The 23,526-nt window shown below is 40.2% G+C and overlaps 1 protein-coding gene across 2 annotated transcripts in view; it reads right to left on the reverse strand.

The window, feature by feature from the left end:
• Nucleotides 1–22,808, reverse strand: part of Nsun7 (NOP2/Sun RNA methyltransferase family member 7) — a 39,391-nt gene extending 16,583 nt beyond the window's left edge. The window contains exons 1-9 of one of the 2 annotated variants that reach the window (XM_051198334.1): nt 22,576–22,808; nt 21,886–22,284; nt 16,112–16,170; nt 15,351–15,481; nt 7,533–7,685; nt 7,038–7,221; nt 5,901–6,111; nt 1,401–1,544; nt 882–983 (exon numbers count right to left, since the gene is read on the reverse strand). In XM_051198334.1, the coding sequence (XP_051054291.1) occupies nt 882–983; nt 1,401–1,544; nt 5,901–6,111; nt 7,038–7,221; nt 7,533–7,685; nt 15,351–15,481; nt 16,112–16,170; nt 21,886–22,216 (1,315 nt within the window). In that variant the 5' untranslated portion in view covers nt 22,217–22,284; nt 22,576–22,808. Of the gene's footprint in view, nt 1–881; nt 984–1,400; nt 1,545–5,900; nt 6,112–7,037; nt 7,222–7,532; nt 7,686–15,350; nt 15,482–16,111; nt 16,171–21,863; nt 22,285–22,575 lie in introns of those variants that run through there. The other variant, XM_051198335.1, reaches the window with a different exon arrangement.
• Nucleotides 22,809–23,526: the final 718 nt, after the last annotated feature.

The following is a 23,526-nucleotide window of genomic DNA, read 5'->3' on the forward strand; positions in this document are numbered from 1 at the left end:
ATATCACCTAATTCGATTAAGGAACTCTAGAAATAGACATTGATGAGAATCGTAATTCTCTTTCTTGCTGCTATGTGAGGCTGGGAAAGTTACTCAGTCTCAGATCTCACCATACAACAAGGGAATTGCTGACCTGTGATTCACTCACTCATTCATACTGAATGAGCACCTGAGCTTTGAGATCATCAATGAAAAACAGAAAGGTTACAGAGAGTGAGGAGAGGGGTAGGTGACGAAGTTAGAAAATGTAGTCTGGGGATGGAGAGGTGGCTCAGCGCTTAAGAACACTTTCTGTACAGAGTTTTACACCACGACATGGACTGTGTTTTTTGCATTGCTTGAAACACATTGATTTTAACAATTTCATTCCACCTTTGTCGAGACTGTAGAGGACTGTAGGAAGACAAACTAAAGCCATCCAGTTAATCGTAGTATAAGGTGTTCATGTGGGCAATAGTGAAGACAGTGGAGGTGGCTACTCCCAACATATATATAGAAATGCAACTTTCTTGGAGGTCTACTGATACTATGTTACTGAAATGACAGTGGCAGGGGCAGGGCGGGGGGGAGGGGGTGAGGGCTGCAGAACTCCCATTTTCCACCTTTGAACTCTGAGAAGCTGCAATATGGGGATTCTTGTTCATTCTTGTTCTGGTGAACACAGTGGGAGAGGAAGACAGACAAGAAGACGAGAGTAAAGCATATATTTCTAACACTTACTAAATTTATTAAAACGAGCATCTTATTTGAAGACACTAAGATTGGAATTTTGCTTGTGGTCCACATATTATTGCTTTATTCTAATAGATAAATGAAGTATGTATGCATGACTCAGAGATTAACCCTGTACTTTAATAAACCAGTACTAATGGTGAACTTACATTTCATTGCATGTGTTAGCTGTTCATACTGCTGCTGAGCCAGAATCTCGAGTTTGCTTTTTGGTGAACCACCTTGAGAAAGATCTTGAAGTAACCCTGTATCTAAATTTTGAAAAGTAAACATAATCTTTTAAATACAGCACTACAGGTGCCTTTTTATATATTGCTGTTGTCACATTATTTTTCAATCAACTATCTAAAATGAATTTTCATAGAAACTTCCTAGTAATGCAATTGATAATATTAAAATATTGACTTGAAATTAAAATATCAATAAAGGTGATGATGTCTAGTTTTATTACTGCTTTTCAAAAGGAATACAAGAAAACACTTAATATTAGCTTTCTCCAAGTTTCTATGAAATAGTTAATCAAAGAGCTATACATAAGTCATTTACACACTAAATACAACTAATTTGAAGAGCAATACAAAAAATAAAAACTAAGATTTATTCTCCAATATCGAAATTGGTGAATTATAGTCTCCAAGTTTCATTAATTTAGAAATCAGAACACCAACCTTCATGTTCATTTAAGATAAATTCAACTGGGTTACTAACACCTAGTCCTGAACAGCGAGGCAGCAGCAGAATGACCTTGACATTCTGTAATCTATGGTCCTTTGATTCAATGCTGACAAATGTCTCATGAAGTATCTCAATATCTGGGAAGGAAAAGTCGCAACAAAACTCATCTTAAACATTAAAAACTGAATGCAGCATGTGACTGTAGCTCTTTACTGTTCATTTCCAAATCCTCAGCCCCACAAAAACTAAACACAATGCAATTAGAAGAGGAAATTGTTGGTGGGCGGTGGTGGCACATGCCTTTGATCCCAGCACTCGGGAGGCAGAGACAGGTGGATCTTTGCCAGTTTGAAACCAGCCTGGTCTACAAAATGAGGCTGGCTCCAAAGGACAGGCTCCAAAGCTGCAGAGAAACCCCCATCTCAAAAAACAATCAGGAGGGAAGGAGGGAGGAAGAGAGGGAGGGAGAGGGAGAGGGAGGGAGGGAGGGAGGAAGGGAGGGAGGGAGGGAGGGAGGGAAAGAAGGAAGGAGGAACAAGAACTTTCTCTATTAGCCTACGAACATCCAAAAGGCAGTCAAGCAATTTTCTTTAAGATTGAGTTTTGACTATGTGGATGTATGCGGGTATGTCATGTGTGTGGGTCTCATGGTGCCTAGAAGAAGGTATCAATCCTGAAACTAAGATTATAGGCTGGAGTATGTAGCCCAGTTTGGGTGGTCAGAACTGTTCAGGTCTTTGGCAAGTGTGGTACATGTTCTTAATCACAAAGCCAATTCTCCTGCCCCCTTTTTTTTAATTAAAAAAATAGATTTATGCATATGAGTGTTTTGCCTCCATGTGCATATGTGCACCACATATATGCCTAGAGGTCAGAAGAGGGTGTTGGATCTCCTCAAACTGGAGGTGCAGATGGTTGTAACATATACCGTGTAGGTATCAGATATCAAACCTGGGTCTTCTGTAACAGCAACAAGTGCTTTTACCACTGAGCCAACTCTCTAGCCACAAATCCCTTTTATTAAAGATTTATTTGCAAATATTGTTTATTTATCCTGACTGCTCTATGAGGTGTGTGTGTTGTTAGTTTTTATTATCCACTTGGCACAACCTAGAGTCACCTGGTTAGGGGGACCGTCAATTAATCAATTGCCTCAAGTAGATTGGACTATGAGTATGCTTTGGGCATCTTCCTGACTGATGTAAGACTGATGTAAGAAGACCCAGACCACTGTGGGTGGCACCATCCCTAGGCAAGTGGACCTAGCTGAGCCTGAACCAGTAAGCAGCCTTCCTCTATGGTTCCCGCCTCCAAATTCCTGCCTTGAGTTCCTTTCCTGCCTTGCCTTTCCTCAAGGATGGATTATTGCCTGGAAGTGTAAGCTAAATAGACCCGTTCCTCCCCAAATTGCTTTTTGTCAGAGTGTTTTATCACAGCAACAGAAATCACAATAAAAAGTCGGACACCTGGCATTTGGTAGTATGATACAGGAAGATCAAGGGTTTAAGGACTGCCTGGTTGCACACGTGTGTATGTGTTTGTCTGTGTGTATGTGTGTGTGTGTGTGTGTGTCTGTGTGTGTGTACTTTTCAAGCATTTATCCCTCTCATACTGTAAGTTTCATAAGTAAAACTTTGTTTCACTGCTGTATTCACAAAACAAAACAGAATTAATGCCATGACCTCTAAGACAGTGATAGGCAGATAGATACACAACATATATCTCTAAAATATTTGTTGAATAAACCATTAAAATTTTGTAAATAGTTCCTATTATTAATATTGCTCTTCTAAATCTCATTAGCACTACTTGTCTTAAAAAATTAGTATCTAAAGGGCTAGAGAGATGGCTCAGAGGTTAAGAGCACTGGCTGCTCTTCCAGAGGTCCTGAGTTCAATTCCCAGCAACTGCATGGTAGCTCACAACCATCTATAATGAGAACTCATGCCCTCTTCTGGTGTGCAGGAATATATATGGAGACAGAACACTGTATATGTAATAAGTAAATAAAATCTTTTAAAAAATAAAAAATTTAGTATCTATTCTATATTAGTTAAAAGATAAATATCATTTATGTTGTTAGGTATGGTAATAGTTTATTCTATGTAAAATTCCATTAGATAAATACTGAAGTGGTTTCTAGTTTGAGGCTATGGAAAGTAACATGTTATAGTTTAGCTGTAGTCTGTCACCAACAAGTTTATGTGTTAGAAGCTTGGTCCTCACTGTGGCAGTATTTAAGGGAAAAAACAGAATCTTCAGGAGATGAGGTTCATGGCAGGTAATTAGATGGTTTTGTATGCTGCTCCCAGAAGAAACCGATGAGGGTCTTATTGAGTGAATTAATTCCCATGAGAGGAGACTGTTTAAGACAGCATAACTGGCTTTCTCTGGTCTCTGGCTTTCTGTTCTCACTATGTGCTCTCTTCTTGTACATGGTTCCACAGTTCTGCCATCTGCCATGACAGAGACTCCCTTAATATAGGTGACAATGGTGTGACTGGGACAATATATGAGGCCACTGGCAGTGGATCCAAAATCTAACACTAATGCACATTCTATATGGAGAGCCCATTCTATATGGAGAGATAGCTTGCTCAGAATAGACATGGGGGTAGGGGGTGGGGGGATGCCTTGGTCCTGCCTCAACTAGATGATGGGACAGATTTAGTAGACTTCCTATAGGAGGTCTTACCCTCTCCGTGAAGCAGATGGGAGAAGGGGGGAGTGGAGGGAGTGGGAGGGAAGAAGGAAGGGGGAACTGGGATTGGAATGTAAAAAATAAATTAATAAAAAATAATTTATAATTTCTGATGTCCAGTTAATAAATCTTCTATGAACAGTGTGTTCTACATTCCTTTGAAGAACTCTTAAATAGACTCCCCAGTTTATGAAGGATTTTTCCTATAACCTATTCTAGGAGACTCTAGATGAAATGAAGAATCAGTTTGTCTTCTCGCATAGTTTATCAACAAGATCACTTATTCCACAGTGTTGCCTTAGTCATAACAGAAGCACTGTATGTGTAGGCCTTGTCTAGACTCTATCTGCCCATTGGTGTTATTTATCCACCTTTACTCTGCAGCCATTGTTGAGGATATTTACATATTACCAACTTTTCTTGTGAAGTAATCTTCCCCCTTTGTTTTTCACCTTCAGTGTATTCTGTTATGTTTGGCCCTCTTTTTTGAGATTTTTTTTTTTTTAAATTTATAACTACGTGTGTAGGGGGCTTGTGCATGTATGTGTAGATGTATGCCTTCTCAGCCTGAAATTCTTCTCAATTCTTTTTCTCTCTTCTTTTTCCTTCTGTTTGGTAATGGAGATCAAACCCAGGGTCACACATGCTATGCACATGCTCCCCTTACTGGGCTCCCTCAACCTATTTATTTCCTAATTGCACATACTGCATTTTTGTATTTCTAGAATCTTCTTTTGGCTTGTACTAGTGTTTAAAGTTCATAGCTTACCATTAGTCTCTTCAGTTACTTGTTGCTAGCTATGCCTTGTCTTTGCTCTCAGAAGCTATGCTGAGACACCTACAGTATTAACTTAGTATATGCAGGTTGCTAGCATAGCTGAGCAACTCATAACCATTAGTCCTAGTTAAACTCCACAGCTGACAGATCCAATATCTGAATTCTCCGTGGGCCTCAAACCGGTCTAGTGTCCTCTCAGAGACATATCTATCATTTCTCAGGTTTAGGGCTAAAATAATATAGTCTCTTTTCAGTTTAGAATTTTTGAGTCGTATATTTCCTTCCTTTGTCTATTTTTAACTGAGCACTAGACATTGCATTTGGAAATGTTTAGGCGATAACTTGAAACTTGACATTTTATTTTTTTTTTCAGAGAGAAGTTACTTTTGCTTCTAGCAGGTAGAGTGGACCCACTGAAGACTGGTTACTCTAAGTCCAGGGTCACCTTAATTCAGTTAGAAATTAAGATGGAAGACATTCAGAATTCAATTTGCTAGATAACCAAGTATACCAGGGTATACTTATGTGTTCCAAATGAGATCCAAGATTTCCAGGCTCCCTTTCCTAGTCAAGCCTGGAATTATATACTTTTTGTTTCTCTGGCTCTGTACCATTTCGTTTACTATTTCAGCCTCACTGCACCTCTAGGAAAATATGGTCTTCTCGTGATCCAATGAGAACTTCAAAAACAGGAGCATAAAAGACTTCGTTTCTATTCCCTCACATTTCCCTTGTCATTAGCATGTACATTATATCTTCTTATCTGTTAGATGATGAGCCTTGAATCAGATGTTACCATGTCAGGAGAAAAGCAAACTCAATCCCAAAATATCTAGGTGCTAATTACTTTAACCTAGAGCTATTAGCCCAATATTAAACAGCCTGATGCAGACTTGTGGGGATTATAAAAGGACAGTTCACATAGCTTATATTACAAAAACAGTACATTCAAATACTTTTAATATTTCTAAAATTCTTTTAGAACAATAATCATCAAATAATATTTGCACATACTTTGACATCCCATTTTTGTAAAAAGTTTCTTCAGTTCAGGGTCCTTATCTTGTGATTGTATTCCGCATACAAATATTTTTGATGTATTATTATTGGTTAAGACTGACATGTGGGCAACTGTGTACCATGAGCCCATGTTGACCATTAAGATATCATCATCCATATTTAATAAAGCTTTTACAGAGTGGACAGCAAGACTTCGAGATTTGTCCTACAGAGAACGATATGGTTAGAATTTCGAAGTGTGTAATAGAAAAATAAGTTGGCTTATTTCTATTTTAAATGAAAATAAGCACTGACAGGAATTCTGAAAAGATACTTGATCCATTTTAGCAAAGCATCTTAACTATATGTTTAAATGAACGTTAACAAAGATAACTGGTAAACATTTAAAACAAATGGCTTATTCATTTAACCTAAATCATGTCTATCATTTATTCTCTGTATAGTGACAAACCAATTCTAAAAGTCTCAAAATATGATTTATAGATCATGATGGCTTGGCTTCCATTCTTTTGTGTTGCAAATGTTTCTAATTATGTGGCTATGTGCAGATCTGGCATGTGAATGTAGTGCCTACAGAGGCCAGAAGGTGGCGTCAGGGCCTCTGGAGCCAGAGTTAGAGGCAGTTGTGAGAAGCTGTGCTCTCTTAAACCATGGGCCATCATCTCTCCAGTCCCTTAGCTTCCATTCTTGCCCCATTCGTGAAAGCCCATTCACCCACTACTACCATTTTTAACTCCCAATGGCACTATCATCCAAACTGCTGCCAGCTCAGATGAACGCTGGGATGTTTGAGAAAATGATACAAGGAGAACTGGGCAGAAACGACGAGAGTCTATCCGGGGATTGGGTGTGGGAGTTGGGCATATAAACCCATAATCCCAGCACTTGGGAGGCTGAGGCTGGAGGACTGCCATGAGTCTGATGTTAGCCTGAGCAAGATAAAGAGTTCAGGGTAGCCTAGGCTATATAACAAGATCCTGTCTAAAGAAAACCAAACCAAAGAATGTAGGCGTGGAGGAGGGAGAAACCTTAGAGCACTAAGCAATGAACCTTAAATTCACTTGCAGGTGCAAAGGTTCTTTGGGTAAGCAGGAGTATTCAGATTCACAATGAAAGGAAACAGTAACTTACCTGAAAGATAAGTTTATAATCTTTGAAAAGATCTATGTTTACAAGATCTTTCTTGAGATGTGATGGAAAAATTAAGACATCATAGCAATGCTGATCCACAGCAAAGACTTTATCATCGAGATGCAACACAGATTTGACTTTACTATAACCTTTTCTCCTCAAATTATAATAGACTTCTTCAGGGCTGTGTATATAAACAGAATTACAAATAGAATGCACAAGTGTTTAACATTGATACTCTTGTTCCTGCAACAATGAAAAATTTCGCTAAACAGATTGTATGTGATAAAACAGTTTTAGAGTTAAGAGATAATTGGAAACAGAAAAAGTAACATAGTAATATAATCTTGTCAATTTGGTAAATTGATGGTAAGAAGAAACTATGGCTTTAATCATGTCCCTGAATGTGACCTCACCCCTTAGAAAGTATTTATTACATTATCTTAAAAGAAGGGGTTTTGAAATATGAATGAAGAACTGGATTGAAATGCATACCTAATTTTACCAGTATTTATCCAGGCATAAAGAGGCAGAGTAGAAGCCCTTTGCTCCTGTTTCCGAACCGTCTCTGGTAGAATGTGGTAAATTGAAAGGGCATCATGCTTGATTCGACATCTTGCCAAAGCTGCAGCCAATTTTGTCTTAAAGCTAGAGACAGAAAACTCATTCTTGATGACCATGGACTTGAAACAAGACCATCAATTCTCCATTTGAAACATTTTTAAAGTCCCATTTAGAATTTTAACAAATTTGTCTGTCATCCCATTTCAAAGTTTTGAAGCCTAAAATAAAATTTCGTGATATTCAAAAATAGAAATAAAATAGCTCTGATCTTTTGCTCTATTTTTTGCTGCCATATAGTTACATATGCCTAAAATATTATAACACTGATGGTTAAAAGACAGCCATTCAAGGAATAAGTATAGAATTTAGAGTCAGACAAACCAGAAGTTGAATCCAGGTTCTATCACTTACCAACTGTGAGACCTGGGGACTGTCACTCACTCTCTTAGCTTAAGTTTTCCCATCTTTAAAGGAAGTCAGCTTACCTTAGTATTAATGTGCTTATTACCAATCATGTGTGCAAAATATTTATCACAGAACTAACACATAGCAGGCGGCCATTGTAGTCTGGTTAATATTATCAAGATGGCAATAGTATAGTGCTCATACCACTAAAATGATACCATTAATGATATCATCACTCTCTCTCTCTCAAACCCTGTGTAGTTCTGAATATCCCATGTCTCAAAGTCCCAAACAAAAGAAAAGAAAAACATTAGTACTACAAATTACATTATAATGAGTGTAAATGGGATTCTTTGTGGCTCTTCTAGAACTTTCTCAGTAGGAGTCCAGCTGAAATAAAGGAAAAATGAGAAACAGATGTCACAAAGGAGTGGGGTACAAATGGAGGTCCAAGTGGTATGTATTTAGAAAAAAGAGGACACTCTCCAAGGATTGCTATGTGGCCCAGCAATGTCGTTCGGAAGAACAACAGGATGCAGAGCTTGGTGACAAATGAACTGCACAGTTATCATTCAGCACCAAGTGCTAGACTCTGCTTCCTTTTCCTAATGCCATTCAAAGCCCCTAGTCTAAATTTCACACCCATTTACCAACATAAAAATCTTAATTTGTAAGTCTAAGAGAGGAAATTAGGAGCATCTGAGGAGGGAGGGTTTGGCAAATGGTAAACTTAGATGTGTCTAATTTTATGTCTAAATAATTATAGCGAGACACAAAAACAATAGCATATTAATTCACACTATGAATTATTGTTCTATAGTATACATATGTAGATTAAATATGCTTGATTACAGAATATTTTGATAGATTGTTTCCAAATAACAACTTAGTTCAAGTTAGTCATACATAATAAACGTCACTGAGTGAATTATTTGACTATTTTCTCCTATCACAGCTGCCCAGCTGGCTCCTTTACCTTTACATGAATTCCCATTACACACAGTCAGAGATTCCTTTCTTGGCATTATTACATAATTCTAAAGCTTAAATCTTAGATGAATTTCATTAGCCATACAACAGAATCCTTAAGCTTTATCATGATTTACTGGAGTATCAGTAGTTTAGCCTCAACCAACTCTTTCTGCCACAATTCCACCTCTCCCTTCCATAAATCTATCCTGTCATATATACAACTATTTGCAAGCCTATAATATGCATGTTGCCCATCCCTCTCTCCCCCTTTTTCTCTCCACCTCCTCCTTCTTCCCTCCTCTCTCCCCTCCTCCTTTCTCCCTCCTTTTCTCTTTCTCTCTGTCTATCTCTGCCTCTCTCTCTCTCTCTCTCTCTCTCTCTCTCTCTCTCTCTCTCTCTCTCTCTCCTGCCTGACCTCTGAGTAAAATTACCTGAGTTCAAACTTTTATTACACCAATTATTACCAGCATGCCTTTGGATGAGTTTCTAAGCTCTACAAGGAATTACTTTAGTAATTAGCATCTAATGAACAGGGTTGTTGCAAGGATACTTATGAAAATTTACTTAGAGTCAGACTAGTCAAGATAATATTATAATTAATATGTTTATCACATTTCTTCTATTAACTAAATACTGTGATGAGATCTGGGTCTATAAAGACTAAAAGATAATTTGGATTTGTAGCGGCCTCTGCCTGCAATCCTAGAACTAGAGAAGCAAACAGAATTGCTGCAAATTTGAAGCCAGCTTGGTCTATTTGGGAAGTTTTAAGCCAGCCAACACTACCTAATAAAACCCATTGCCACTACCATCACCATCCTCAAAACTGATTTTGATCCTTAAGTGATAGTTTGATGCTGAAAAGGACATAGAAACAATCCCAGTGTGCTATGATGATTGCTATGAGATACATAATAAAGAAGAGTAAATGTATTAAGAAGCAATCTATTGATATCAGTCCAAAAGGATTTCTAAGAAAGCCTGAGTTAATTAGTAAAAGAGCAACAATTTCCAGACTACAAAAGGAGAAAAGACTTTATGAGCAGCTTTCCAGACACAAAGTGGGAAAAGACACATAGTCAAAAGGCAAGGTGCCACAGAGATTCGGAGACATTAAACAGCATAGAGGGTGGTGAGAGACCTGGAGGGAATCACAACAGAACATGCATATTAAAGATAGAATGTTGCAACTTTCTGTGGAGAAAATAGAGGGATACTTAAAAGTGGAGAAATAGTAGCCAGGCTGCGTTGTTGTTGTTGTTGGTGGTGGTGGTGGTGGTGGTGGTGGTGGTGGTGCGCACTTTTATTCTCAGCACTTGGGAGGCAAATCTCTGTGAGATTGAAGCCAGCCTGGTCTACAGAGCGAGTTCTAGAACAGCCAGGAAAAAAGTCTATCTCAAAAAAAAAAAAAAAAAAAAAAAAAAAAAAAAAAGAAGAAGAAGAAAAAAAAGAAAAAAGTAGAGAAATACGAGCCAATACACTTGTTTTCTTACTGTATTTTACAGGCATTATTCTAAGTTCAAGAAACCAGAGAATGGGCCAGAAAGAAGTTGCTCCTAACATTGAGGTATCTTAAATGCCAATGACAAGGAGAGGCATCCTTCGCGCTGTGCTGTAATAAAAGTCCTCGCTATGGCAGTGGAGGGACATTTCCTGGGGTTAAATTCCAACTGAAGGAAAAGGGAAGAGTGGGAGCTGGAGCAGAGCAGAAACAAAGATGCACCTACAAAATACATGTAGGGCTTCTTGCGAGGCCATTTTTAAGTGTGTTCTCTTGGTTTTTCATGTTTCTTCTGGTTTTGCACTAGGGCTTGCCCATCTGGAATTAGAATGTGGCTTAATGGAACAGACAGAATTAGTCCTTATTTCAAGTAATCTTTTTTTCATGTAGTGGAGATATTATAGAGTTCCTAAAGAGACCGGTTGTAGAAGGGTTGAGATGATGTCTTCTTTTGTTAAATTGAGGTTCAGGGCACTGGGATCAATCCCAAGTTCTCCCCTATGAAGTTCTCTCCTCTGAAACTAGTCACTATACAGCAGTAAACCCATCACGACACTAGAACAATAGTTGACCACAAAGCAATTACTCCTTTGTACTAACTGTAATTTAAAAAAAAAAAATAGCTCAAGACAGAAAGATGGCATGCAATGAACTTCAAGCTGTGGGGTATATTATTATTATTATTATTATTATTATTATTATTATTATTATTATTATTATTGGAAAAGGATCAGAAAAAGGGGAAAGGGGGAAGGGGAGGTGGGGAGGCCAGCCTCCATGAACAGGAGCAGCAGGAAAAAGGCAAAGAGAGACAGACAGACAGACAGAAAGAGAGAGAGGTATGAGAGGTGGGCAGGGACCTTTAAAAGGGAACATAGTGGATGTGCACAGGTGGTGCTTTTAGTGGCAGCAGCTGAGGACGTATCTTGTCAGAACTCCAAAGGCAGGCCAGTAAAATGCCTAAATACTAACACCGATTGCTTTGGGGGGGGGGGGAAGGGATACAACAGTACTGTGTGTACTAAGTTATTATGGATATGAGTGGAAAGAAAGAGAGGAAAACACGATGGAACTAGTGATCAGTACTAGGTTGCTAGATGTGAAATAGAGGAGGGTAATGTACATTAATGGGGAAATGACAGTTTTTGTCTTGTTTTGTTTTAATGGAGTATAGGAGTTTTTGTTAATGGTAGACTGAAAAGAAAAGGTTATAGATATGCATGCAGATAACATTAAAAAGTCTCATTTATCTGGAGGCTGAGTCAAGAGACCCTGTGAAATAAATAGGGCAGCCTATGTTTTTTGGGAAGGCACTCCCCCTCTAGTGCCGGGATTAAAGGCATGTATGTGATCTGTTACTCTTTTCAACTAATCCAATCTCATGCATCCCTGGATGGCCTTGAATTCAGAGAGATTCCTCTAGCTCTTAATCATGAGTCCTGGGAAATGGTATGGGGAAAGGAGAAAAGGAGAGAAATTACTTAAGACATGAACAGTGGGGGGGGGTGGGGGAGCTGGCCTATTACATTGGCCTTGGCTGTTATATAGATGAAGAACAACTGTAATGGAGTTACTAGGTAAATATATAGAATATTGATACTGAGGTGCTTGATTATTAGACTTTTGTCTCACCATTGGGAGTTCCTCCATACTGTTCTAACCTCTGGACTATGCTCCATGTTGACTCTCTCCTATCACTTTTGCCCTTGGGTATTCCCAGAACCATGCTCATGTTAAATTCACTCATGGAATTAACAGCCATTTCCAGCAGCTGATGATAGCTGAGATGATCTCTACTCAACTGTCATTGCTGCAATTAAGCCAGGCAGGCTGGAGTGTGGTGGTTGGAGCACTGTTTTGGAGGTTGTGCATCTTTCCAGATGTCTTGAGTTCCCTTTTGGGGTACAGAGGGCATTCCTGGGACACTAGTCAATGGAAGCCCCTGCTATAAGCTCTTCGGTGACACAGCTTCTGTAGATTTCCTGGGAAAGGTCCCTAAGGCAGCCCTACTGGTGTCTATGGGAGCAACTGCAGTGGCTTTTGGTAGCATCTATTTATCTGATATGCAAGAAGTTCATGGGGAGCCATAAGCAAGTAGGTCATAGAAACAAGAGAAGCAGCTGTCAGCCTGATAAAATTCTATTCCCTTAGTTACCCTGTGATCAGCCACTTAGCCAATGCTTTCCAGTTCCAAAATGACCATCTTCTTCATACCTGGAGATAATCTTCTGCTTGAGAATGTAAGATCAGACCCTATAAAATAATCTGTTTCAGATTATTCTCTAGAAAGATTAAATGGTCAAAGAGGTTCCAAAGAAAAGCCAGAAAAAAAAATGAGAGGAAAAACTCATTTTTAAGACTTAAGGGACATTTTGGTAAATGACACACTCTGAGGCATGATGGGCAATGAGAAAGTTGGGGGAAATAAGAAAAAGAACATATCTGAGCAAATGTGAGTTACTTGCATAGTTAGCTTAATATTCACAAATCACCTAATGCACCTTGCCACTTAGAATAAAGAAAATTGTCACCGAAGTTATTTAAAACTGACCTCTAATTTCTGAATTTAGCCAGAATGGTGTTTCCCACTTCCTATATTTCAATTTGGAAAGTCCCTCTAGGCATGAGCCCTCTAGGCTCAACTTGCTCATTTTTGTCCTCTTGGGATCAAATTTTTGTGCTATGTCTTGTATAACAGCTTGGACCTTTACCTCATTCATTTTACTCATTTTCTAAGTCTGATTCTATTATTGCCACATGATCACATCTTAAAATATATCACTTTATCTGGACAGGGTGATACGCATCTAAAATCTCAACTTCAGAGAGCTGGAGGCAAAGGAGTCATGACTTCAAGGCCAGCCTCAGCTACACAGAAAATACAAGGCTGACCTGGGCTACACGAGACCTTGTCTCGAAGATAAACAAACAAACCTCACTCTCCTTGCCCTATGGTAAAGTAAGAATTATCAGCAGGGAATCCAGTGAAGAGTCTATTCATAGTGTATGGATTTGGATGGCAGTAGTACAAATGGGAATGAGTGCAGGTTCACATGTATTTTGGAACTGGAGTCATGGGATTTGATGCATTAGCTATCACAGAGTGTGGCAGGGGAAGGACAGGTGAGTTAAGACTAATATTTAGGTAGATGGCAGTGTCTTAATTGAGGCCGAACAGTTTGGAAGTCCTCTGACAGGAATTTAGAATTAGGCTACAGTTAGTCTAAAGAAAAGAAACTAGCCAGAAGTCTATACCATAAGCCCTCGGGCACTAGGGAGTAACAACAGGGCTTTCCTAACATGGGCTAGGGAAGTGGAGTAGAAGACAGAACTTCAAAGAGGGAATGAGACAGAAAGTAAGAGAGAAGTGGTATAAGGGGTACAGGACCTAAAGAAGCCAACCTCCTTCCATCTTTCTAATTCCTAATCCCATTTCTTCCCAGGCGAGAACTCCCTCTATCAGAACATTTTCCATTCTTTCTCCAGCTAATTGAGGACAGCTTCTTGAGAGTTAAGACCCTTAACTAAAATACTTTGGCTTTGCTGGGCATGGTGGTATAACACGAAATAAATAAAAGACCCAGAGACAGATACTAAGGTTCAAGCTGAAGATCAGGGAAGCAAAGCAGCTGACCACTAGCTCTCACTTCTAGCTCAGGCTGAAAGGGCTGATCCACACACGAGCTCTTCACCAAGTCTCAAACTATGGCCTGTCCTCAGAGTGGCTGGAGAACGAATGCCTCATACTCTACTGAAGACCCTGCTTCCATCTTTTATACCCCCTAGTGCTGAGATTAAAGGTGTGTGATCTGTTACTCTTTTAGACTGATGTGATCTTGCATATCCCTGGGTGGCCTTGAACTCAGGGAAATCCATCTATCTCTTAATCCTGAGTCCTAGGACTAAAAGTGTATACCACCACCTCCTAGCTTCTGGCTGCTGGGATTAAAGATGCATGCCTGGCTTCTATGGCTTGTGGCTGACTTTGCTTTCTGAATCCTCAGGCAAGCTTTAATAAATCATAAATAATATATCACTACACCACCAAGTGAAACATTGTCTCAAAACAACAAAAAACAACTATTAGGTTTTTGGTTTCAGCAATTGGCAATTGCCCTTAGCTGAGATTTACACTTATAGGCATGTTCAAAACAAAAGGAAAAAAAAATAAAAATAATGGCATGGATACACTCTGTAGGGCAAAGCCCCCACTGTTACTGCACCTCTCGCTAGGTTCCACCCCCAACGCTGCTGCATGAGAATTACATTTCCAACATCTGAATTCTGGAAACACCACCCAAACATAACACACAGCAACATTAACATACAGTTCACACTAACAGTGAGTCCACTTCTAACTCTATTATTAATCTGTTGTCTTTCCTAGCCACCCTTTGAGATGAGTACTTGTTACCTATATGACAGACTCCAGTTGATGCTTAGGATAAAGAGGAAACAAAAACACATCCTTTTGTTCTTAACTAGACAGATTTTTTTTTTCAGTTTGGCAGAACAGTGAATTTTTGTAAAGTATTGGAATTTTCTCATTTGTTATATGTTAGATTTTTTGTAAAGATGTCAATTAAGGAAACAAAAGTTAGCTGTTGGTATATGCTTATGCATATACTAAAACTATTAGAAATTTGCAATGATTTCCCACATGTCTATATTATACTTGATCATGGAATTCAACATTTTAAAACAATTTACTCTAAAATTAGATATTTAAACTATTAAAGACTGTTTGCAAAGGAACTCAAGACTTTGGTATCTTTTCATAAATGTTTGAGGCATAGGTATCTATAAATTATATTACATAAATGTTATAAATAAGAATGCTAACCTTGGTTTGGTATGAATGGCCTTTTTACCTGTTTAGAAGGCTCTCCACTTCTTGAACTTCTGATATAGACTCTTCATTATCGGGAAGGACACGGGGCTGAAATTTTCTATCTTGAAAATCGTACAGCATCACAATAATAAGACTGCTCAAATGATCTGGCTACCAAGGGGAAACACACATAAAGAAAACTAAAGAACCAATATCCAAAGGCTTGAGATGTAACTCAGGAGAAGAATGCTTGCCTAGCCTGAACGAAGCCTTGAGTTTGATCCTCTGAGGGTAGGATGAATATAGGTAAGAATAATAATCTGTATTTCATTACTTTTTATAATAGAACAAGGACATTTTCACTTTTACAGAGTATGGTTAGATTTAGGAATAGAGATGGTCTTTATTGTTGTTTGTTTGTTTTTTGAAGACTGGGTTTCTCTGTGCAGTCCTGGAAATCACTTTGTAGACCAGGCTGGCCTTGAACTCAGAGATCCATCTGTCTCTGCCTCCCTTGTGCTGGTATTAAAGGCGTGCACCACTAATGCCCAGCTAAGAGAAGGTCTTCAAAAGGGGAAAACAATCTAGTTTGAGAAGAAAAGCTTTTCCAAAAAGACAGTTTGGGGTATATGAGTCCAAATGTCAAGGTCAGGGTCAAAATGCAAATGTTAGAAATGGTAAAGAACATATATTTTAGAGAGGTTTCAACATTAGGTCAACTATTATGCAGATCTGAGGGAATTTTCATACTTTCTAAAAAGTAATAATGAGGCAGAATAATTCTAACAGTTGTTTACTTACTATTGTGGTACTTGGGAAGATATAGCTGTCTATTAACATAGTTTCCAAAATATCTTGATCTGTAAGACAAGGGAAAAGTCTATCATGCAAAATATTAAATCTTAAAGTAAAGACCTTTGAGTTAAATACACTTTAAGTAATGTTGGAAAATCAGTTTCACATCTAAAATGTACCTCAACTCCTCATAAAGACATAAATTACAGCAGCAAAGTAAAATATCCTCATGAATCCTAGGCTGTTATGGTTCAGGCTTTAGAGAGAAAGACTCATAGTCACAGCATTATCAATGTAGTCATAAGGAATTTTAACTTTTAATTTATGACCCTTGGAGCTGGAGAGATGGACTCAGTGGTTAAGAACACTAGCTGGTCTTCCAGAGGTCCCGAGTTCAATTCCCAGCAACATGATGGATCACAACCATCTGTAATGAGATCTGGTGCCCTCTTCTGGCCATCAGGTATACATGCAGACATAACTCTGTATACATAATAAATACATACATCTTTAAAATAATGAATAATTTATGACCCTTGAAAGATATTATAGAAGATATAACTACTAATGAGATGACTCAGCAGTTGAGAGCACTGGCTGCTCTTCCAGAGGCTTTCAGCACCCACATAGTGGCTTACAACTGACTGTAACTCCATTTGCAGGGGAATCTGGTACCCTCTTCTGAACTTCTATGACAGTGTTTGCACATGGTGCACAGCCATGTATGCAGGCAAAACAACCGTGTACATTAAAAGCTGAAAAATGTTAAACAGCCTTGCATGTTTCAGTTTTAAGTTTTGCTGATATGTTGTATTAGTTATTAAGTACTGTTAAAACTTTGAACGTTTGGGGGGGAGGGAGGAGAAAAAGAAGGGGAATGGGGAGGAGAACATGAGGGATCAGGAAGGTCGAGTTAGGGGAAGAACAGAGAAGGAGAGAAGGAAAAGAGATACCTTGACAGAGGAGCCGTTATGGGTTTAATGAGAAACCTGGCACTAGGGAAACCTCCAGGGACCCACAAAGATGATCCCAACTAAGAATCTAAGCGATAGTGGAGAGGCTACCTTAAATGCCCTTCCCCTATAATGAGATTGATGACTACCTTGAATGCCAAGCCTTCACCCAGTAGCTGATGGAAGCAGGAGCAGAGATTCACAGCTAAGCACCGAGCGGAACTTCTAGTATCCAGTTTCACGGATGGAGGAGTGATGAGAAATGGGGTCAAGGCCAGGCTGGAGAAACCCACAAAAACAGCTGACCTGAGCAAGTGGGAGCTCACAGACCCTAGTCTGACAGCTGGGGAACCAGCATAGGATGGAACCAGGCCCCTTCAACGTGGGTGCTAGTTGGGGGGGGGGGGCGCTGGGAGATCTATGGGGCCTCTGACAGTGGAACCAGTATTCATCCCTAATGAACAAATGAGCTTTGGGAGCACATTCCCTATGGAGGGATACTCTCTCAGCCTACATACATGGAGGAGGGCCTAGGTCCTACCCCAAATGATGTGACAGACTATGATGATCCCCTATGGGAGGCCTCACTCTCCCTGAGGAGTGTATGGGGGATGAGATGGAGGGTTGGGGATTGGTGGGGGGAATGGGAGGATAGGAGGGAGAGGGAACTGGAATTGGTATGTAAAATCTTTTTGTTTGTTTGTTTTGTTTATCGAGCCAGGGTTTCTTTGTGTTACAGCTCTGAATTTCCTGGAACTTACTCTGTAGACTGGCCTGTCCTCAAACTCACAGAGATCGACCTGCCTCTGCTTCTCAATTGCTAAGATTAAAGGTGTGTGCCGCCACCACCTAGCCTTATTAAATATTGTTAATATTTTATTCTGGATTTTCCATTTGTGAGGTTACTTTCTTTTAACACCCTTGTGGTGTCAATTAGAAGGGCTATTGCTAGCCTTATGAATGGGAAGTGTTTTATCTTTGTCTATACTTTTATATGGCTTTTATTAGACATCATTTTAACATAAGTATATGGTAAACCTCACTAGTGAGAACACAGGTGAACTATTTAACCTTAGACCCAAATGACAGGCACTGCTATGTGAGGGCCTTGACAAGGACAGCAGTCCAGACAGAGGGCAGAATATAGTCAATGCAGAGGTGTAGAATGTAGACAATGTAGAAACACTGTCACAGATTTTCAACCCTCCCCTGGATTCATGAGTGGTTTTGGTAGACTTAAACTATACACATCATATTATTCTGGTTAGGCAAATAGAAAGCAAGGCTTAGTCTTGGATTCCTTCAGCATTCATGAAAAACCTATTCTTTATAATGTAGACACTAAATTTCAGTCTTTCCTTGGAAAATAAGAAAATCGAAGAAGACTAATTTTGAAGTGGAGACTAAAATTTACATAGGAAATAGTTCAGTAAACATTATACATGTTTAAGCACCAGGTTTGGATACAAAAGAATACTCTTGTTTCATTTATAAAGAAAATAGAGTTCAGAGTTTTGCATCCTTAACACTTGCAACCCAATTCTTATCAATTTAATAATCACCCAGTATAAATCTCAGTTTTTGTCAGAGGAAACATCATTTCCATAATCATGAAGAACTTCTAACTTGAAAGCCATTGTAGGCTATGAAACTTTGACCACCGGAGTCAATATGAATCACAGGGGTAGAATGGAAGAAAACAGAACATGATTTTGCCAGTCTTATTTTCTAGGACTTTTGCCAAAACAGACCCCTTTGACTGCCTTTGGTGTTGTGCAGGTGTTAGCTTCATATGCCTAAGGTTATATGACATTCTTACTTTGAAATATCAGTGTAAATAATAGCTATACTTTATTCAGTGTATTCTATATTTTGGGCAGACAAAATTATTTAAATCATTTGAGCAAAATTAGAACAGTCACTAACAAACACAGAATAATTACACAGTCAAAATAAAACAGTGCAGGGCCACAGAGAACTAGATTATGGAGAGGTGTTGTTTCTCTTCCACCTAAATGAGATATTTCTCTTTTTATTACTATTGCTGCTCAATTTCTCCTTGAGCTTCCTCCATTTTCTTCACTTGTAAATGAGAACATTTTTCCCATTTATATCAAATGAAATTATGTACTTTGTGGGGAAAAAATATCTAAATATGTAAAAATTTATTACTGTGCCCTGACTCTTGGGTGATAGCTGAAGAGGTTGTTGGAGTTCTAGCTCACTTTCCTAATGAATCACAGTGCAATCAACAAGCATCTCAGAAGACTTCAGAAGACAAACTGCACATTATGAAGAACGATACAGCCCATGAGTAGCCAGCTCCTGGGAGGTTGCCTTTAAACCCCTGAAGTCACTTGGCTGGTCCAAAGTGTCTTGGTTTACCTTGGACCTTGAGCCACAGCCAAATTATCTTGACCTTTACAGAAGTCTGAGTTTGAGTAACCGGTCAGTCAACTACACGTTTAAGAATAAACACTTTAAAAAACAAATCTCAATAAAAACTACACAGCAAGACCAAGGTGAGGTCCCCTCACAAGCAATGCTCCCTCCTCACTATCAGACATCAAGCGCTATCATAAGATTTCCTTAGGAGCCAGGCAGTGGTAGTGCACGCCTTTGATCCCAGGACTCTCAGAGGCAGGAGGCACTCTGTGAGTTCGAGGCTAGCTTGGTCTATAGAGTGTGTTCCAGACAGCAGAGCTGTCTCAATAAATGAAAAAGAACTAAAAGAGAGGGAACTGGATTAACTTGGGGTTATTTGGCTAAAAGGGTCTAATGGTGGTCTTCATTTGAAGAAATCATACTGAGCCATAAGCTGCATCAGAGATTACTCATAGAACATAGTGTATCCATTATTATTTAGTTATAGCTTTAGTATAGTGTAGTTATTGTTTAAATTGGTATCTAGTGTACACATGTCATATAAATTTTAGGTGGTCAAGTTAGTGCTTTCCAAGTAATACCAAAGACAGCACGGAAGTGACTGTCTTCGGCAAGAGTCCTGGAAAAACAAATGAAATTTTCTTTCTAAGCTCTTGGAACCTAAGATGTTAAGAGTATGCATGAATGAAAACAGTTTCTACTTCATGACTGTAATTTTACGACTGTTACAAACTGTACTATAAACATCTGATATGCAACTCTTGTAGAAGGGTTTTGACCCCAGAAGAGATCACAACCCACAGGGAGCTACTGCTTTAGACATTACATTTTCTTCTCTGTGATGACAAATTCTGGGCTTCAGAGTTGTACTGCATCATATTTGCAGACAAGATATATTTATGTGTAATTAATCAATAGGAGCATTTTAATTTACATAACTTTTTTTTTTAACTTTGTCTTCTCTATAAGGCCTTCTGGAACTAAAAAAATCATTAAAAATGCTACTGGCCACTTCCAAGTGACCTTTTGGTCACTCACTCACTCACTCATCATCTGAGCCACACTATTGATGTTCCCAATGTTTCTAAACCATCTCTCTGAACCTAAATTTAGTTTTACAAGCCAATATAAAGTTTATAGTAGCAATTAGTACAAAACACAACTCCAGGGGACCAAAGACATGGCTCAGCTGTTAAGAGCACTTGTTGCCCTTCCAAAGGATCTTGGCTCTGTTACCAGCACCCACCTAACGACCATCTCTAAGTTCAGTTCCAGGGCATCTGTACTGTACACTTGTGGTGCCCCTCATTTAGGCAAAACACCCACATGCATAAAATAAAAATAAATCTACAAAAGACATCTCCATATCCTTTGACAGCTCCTCCTCCTAGAAGCAGTATCTGGTTGTGTCCCACCTACAAGTTACCCTCACACTCCAAGTTAACTGCCATGAAGGGATTCTGGAAACTGGAGTCTAGCACTTTGGAGACAAACTAGAAAGGAGAATTCTACTTAAATTTGGCATTCCAAATTAAAGCTATTGGCTAAGAGTTGGATAATCTTGGTTAGGTTGACATAATTGTAATTTTCGCTTTTTGAAGCCTGTATTTTCTTCTCACCCAGTCTCCCTTATATTTGTGATGTCTCATGAACTTAAAATACAAGATGTGAATACAAGAACTTAGAGAAGCAGCAGGCACATGGTGCACGCCTTTAATCCCAGCACTCTGGAGGTACAAGCAGGTGGATCTCGGAGAGCTTGAGGCCAGCCTGGTCTACAGAGTGAGTTCTAGGACAGCCTGAGCCACATGGGGAAACCCTGTCTGAGAAGAGAGAGATGGAGAGGGGGGAGGAGATGAAGAGAGAGAGGGAGGAAGCCTAGCTTTGTTGTTTGTTCTTTTCTTTTGGCTTTTGAGAAGGGTCTGGCTCTCTAGCACATCCTAGCTCGGAACTCCAAATCCTCCGGGCTCAGCAGCTGGAATTGCAGGCCTGCACAACCATGCTGTCTCCTGTTCATTTTAACGACTGCATAACTATCCTTGTCTAAGGACAAGATTGGCAAAACTCCACTGGTTTCACTAGGACTGTTAATTGGCCAAACATATATATATATATATATGTGTGTGTGTGTGTGTGTGTGTGTGTGTAAAACCAAAACAAAATTTTGTATGCTTGAGGGGCTAGGCTGCATTCTGCATTCTAGAAATTTCCTTGCTTTCTATCCAACAACCTTTAACCACCTTTATCTTTTCCTTCCTTCCTTCCTTCCCTCCTTTCTTTCTTTCTTTCTTTCTTTCTTTCTTTCTTTCTTTCTTTCTTTCTTTCTTTTTATGAAACAGACTCTCACCCTGTGGCCCAGGCCGGCCTTGAACTGACATTAGCCACCATGCCTGGCTTTGCTATTTTCTTTTAGCGCTGACCTTCAAGACTGGTAGTACTCACACTTCAGGGCACTGAAAGCCAGCTCATAGGACAAGCGCTGGAATGATTCATCCTCGGATTGGGACCAGGATGGCAGGGGTTGATTTCCGTACTTTATTATGACTCTGTCTGGTGACTTTTCGATTCGAATACCCTGAAAAATGTTCGCTGCCATAACATACACGGAGTCCGGGTAGCTAGATTTTTCCGGGACAGCGGCTGAAGATTTTCTCCTGGCTACTACATCCCCTGACATCTCCAGGGAAGCGAGTTGGGAGATCTCCTCCATATTTTCTTGGTTAAAAAACTCCAGTTCACTTTTGGGGTCCAGGATGTTTGCCCCTGATGTCATGACTCAAAGTTCAAGTACAATTCAGATGGTCCAGGAGACTGCTGTCCATGTAGTCCTAAGCATTGTCTCTGCGGAAAGAAAAGGTTGTCTCAATGAACGACTTTTCTGCAGCACCTCTCTTGGCGGTTCCCCTTCTACTGACCTTAGAAACGAGGTGTGGCATGTACTAGCCCAAAATGAACACCCCATACTTTCAACTGCAAGGAAAATTTGCACTCGAGGATAGGAAAGCCGGCTGAAGAACTGGCTCCAAGAAGAGCGAATTCTGCCATAGCCCGCTGGGAACAGACCCCCACAAGTGTCCTAAGGTCGCCCTGGCCCAGCATCATCAGCATCCAGGGGATTGAGCTCCCTGTCACCTCCTCCGCGAATCCGCCCTTGTCTGGGGGTGGGATGTTTCCCGGGGCTGGCAGCTGCTGCACTTGGGGCGCTGCAGGAGGTCACAGGCCCTCGGGAGCCCCGGGAGGCGGCGGCCCGCGGAGGCCGTTTGTTTCTAGTGCAGCCACACCACCCGCCGGGTTCGGGCAGCGGGGACGCTCGCTGGCTCGCTCGCCTGCTCGAGGGAGCCGCTGCTCCTCCGGTGGTCCTCGCGCTCCGGGTCTCTCAGGGGGACACCCGTGATGTCCTCCTCGGGGTCACACCCTCCACTCTAGGGGACCCAAGGTGGGGGTCACTCCTCCGGGCCACGCCCTTACTTAAGGTCCCTGAAAGGGGACCCCTTTTCTAGGCCGTGCTCTGGGTCCCCGAGTGGACGCTTCTCGAGGCCGCACCTGAGGTCGCCTTAGGGGTTTTGGCAGCAGAGATAGAGGAGCTGGGTTCCCACTGGGTTCAGCAGCGGTTCCCAGAGGCGTTGGCCCGCCAGCAGGACCCGGATCCCCATGGCAACCCGGAGGGGCGGGGTGCTGCGCTCCAGCCCCCCCCCCCCAGGAATTTGGCAGAAGTGACTCTCACCAGTCGGTGATACCCAGTTCAGTCCCTCTTGGAAGCTCAGGCCAGGGTCCCTGAGCACTCTGGCTTATGTCCTTAAACTCTTAGAGATACTTTAAAGTATCTCTGGTGTACTTCCATGGTTTAATTCTCAGACACCTGAGATCCTCATTAAAATGCGGATCTCTGGACCCATCATCAAGCATTCTGTCTGGGCATGGGATTTTGACTTTTTTTTTTTTTTTTTTTTCCTGTAACACTTTTACAAGAAGTAATCCCAATGCAATTAGCCCAAAGGCCACAGCGTGGAACACTCTAGTGTAGTTATTCCATCAATCTAGTTTATCTAGATTGATGATCCCTCTTGCTTGGCATGCTGGTAA

Source organism: Phodopus roborovskii, unplaced genomic scaffold (genome assembly GCF_943737965.1).
Source record: "Phodopus roborovskii unplaced genomic scaffold, PHOROB, whole genome shotgun sequence".
Classification (NCBI taxonomy): Eukaryota; Metazoa; Chordata; class Mammalia; order Rodentia; family Cricetidae; genus Phodopus; species Phodopus roborovskii.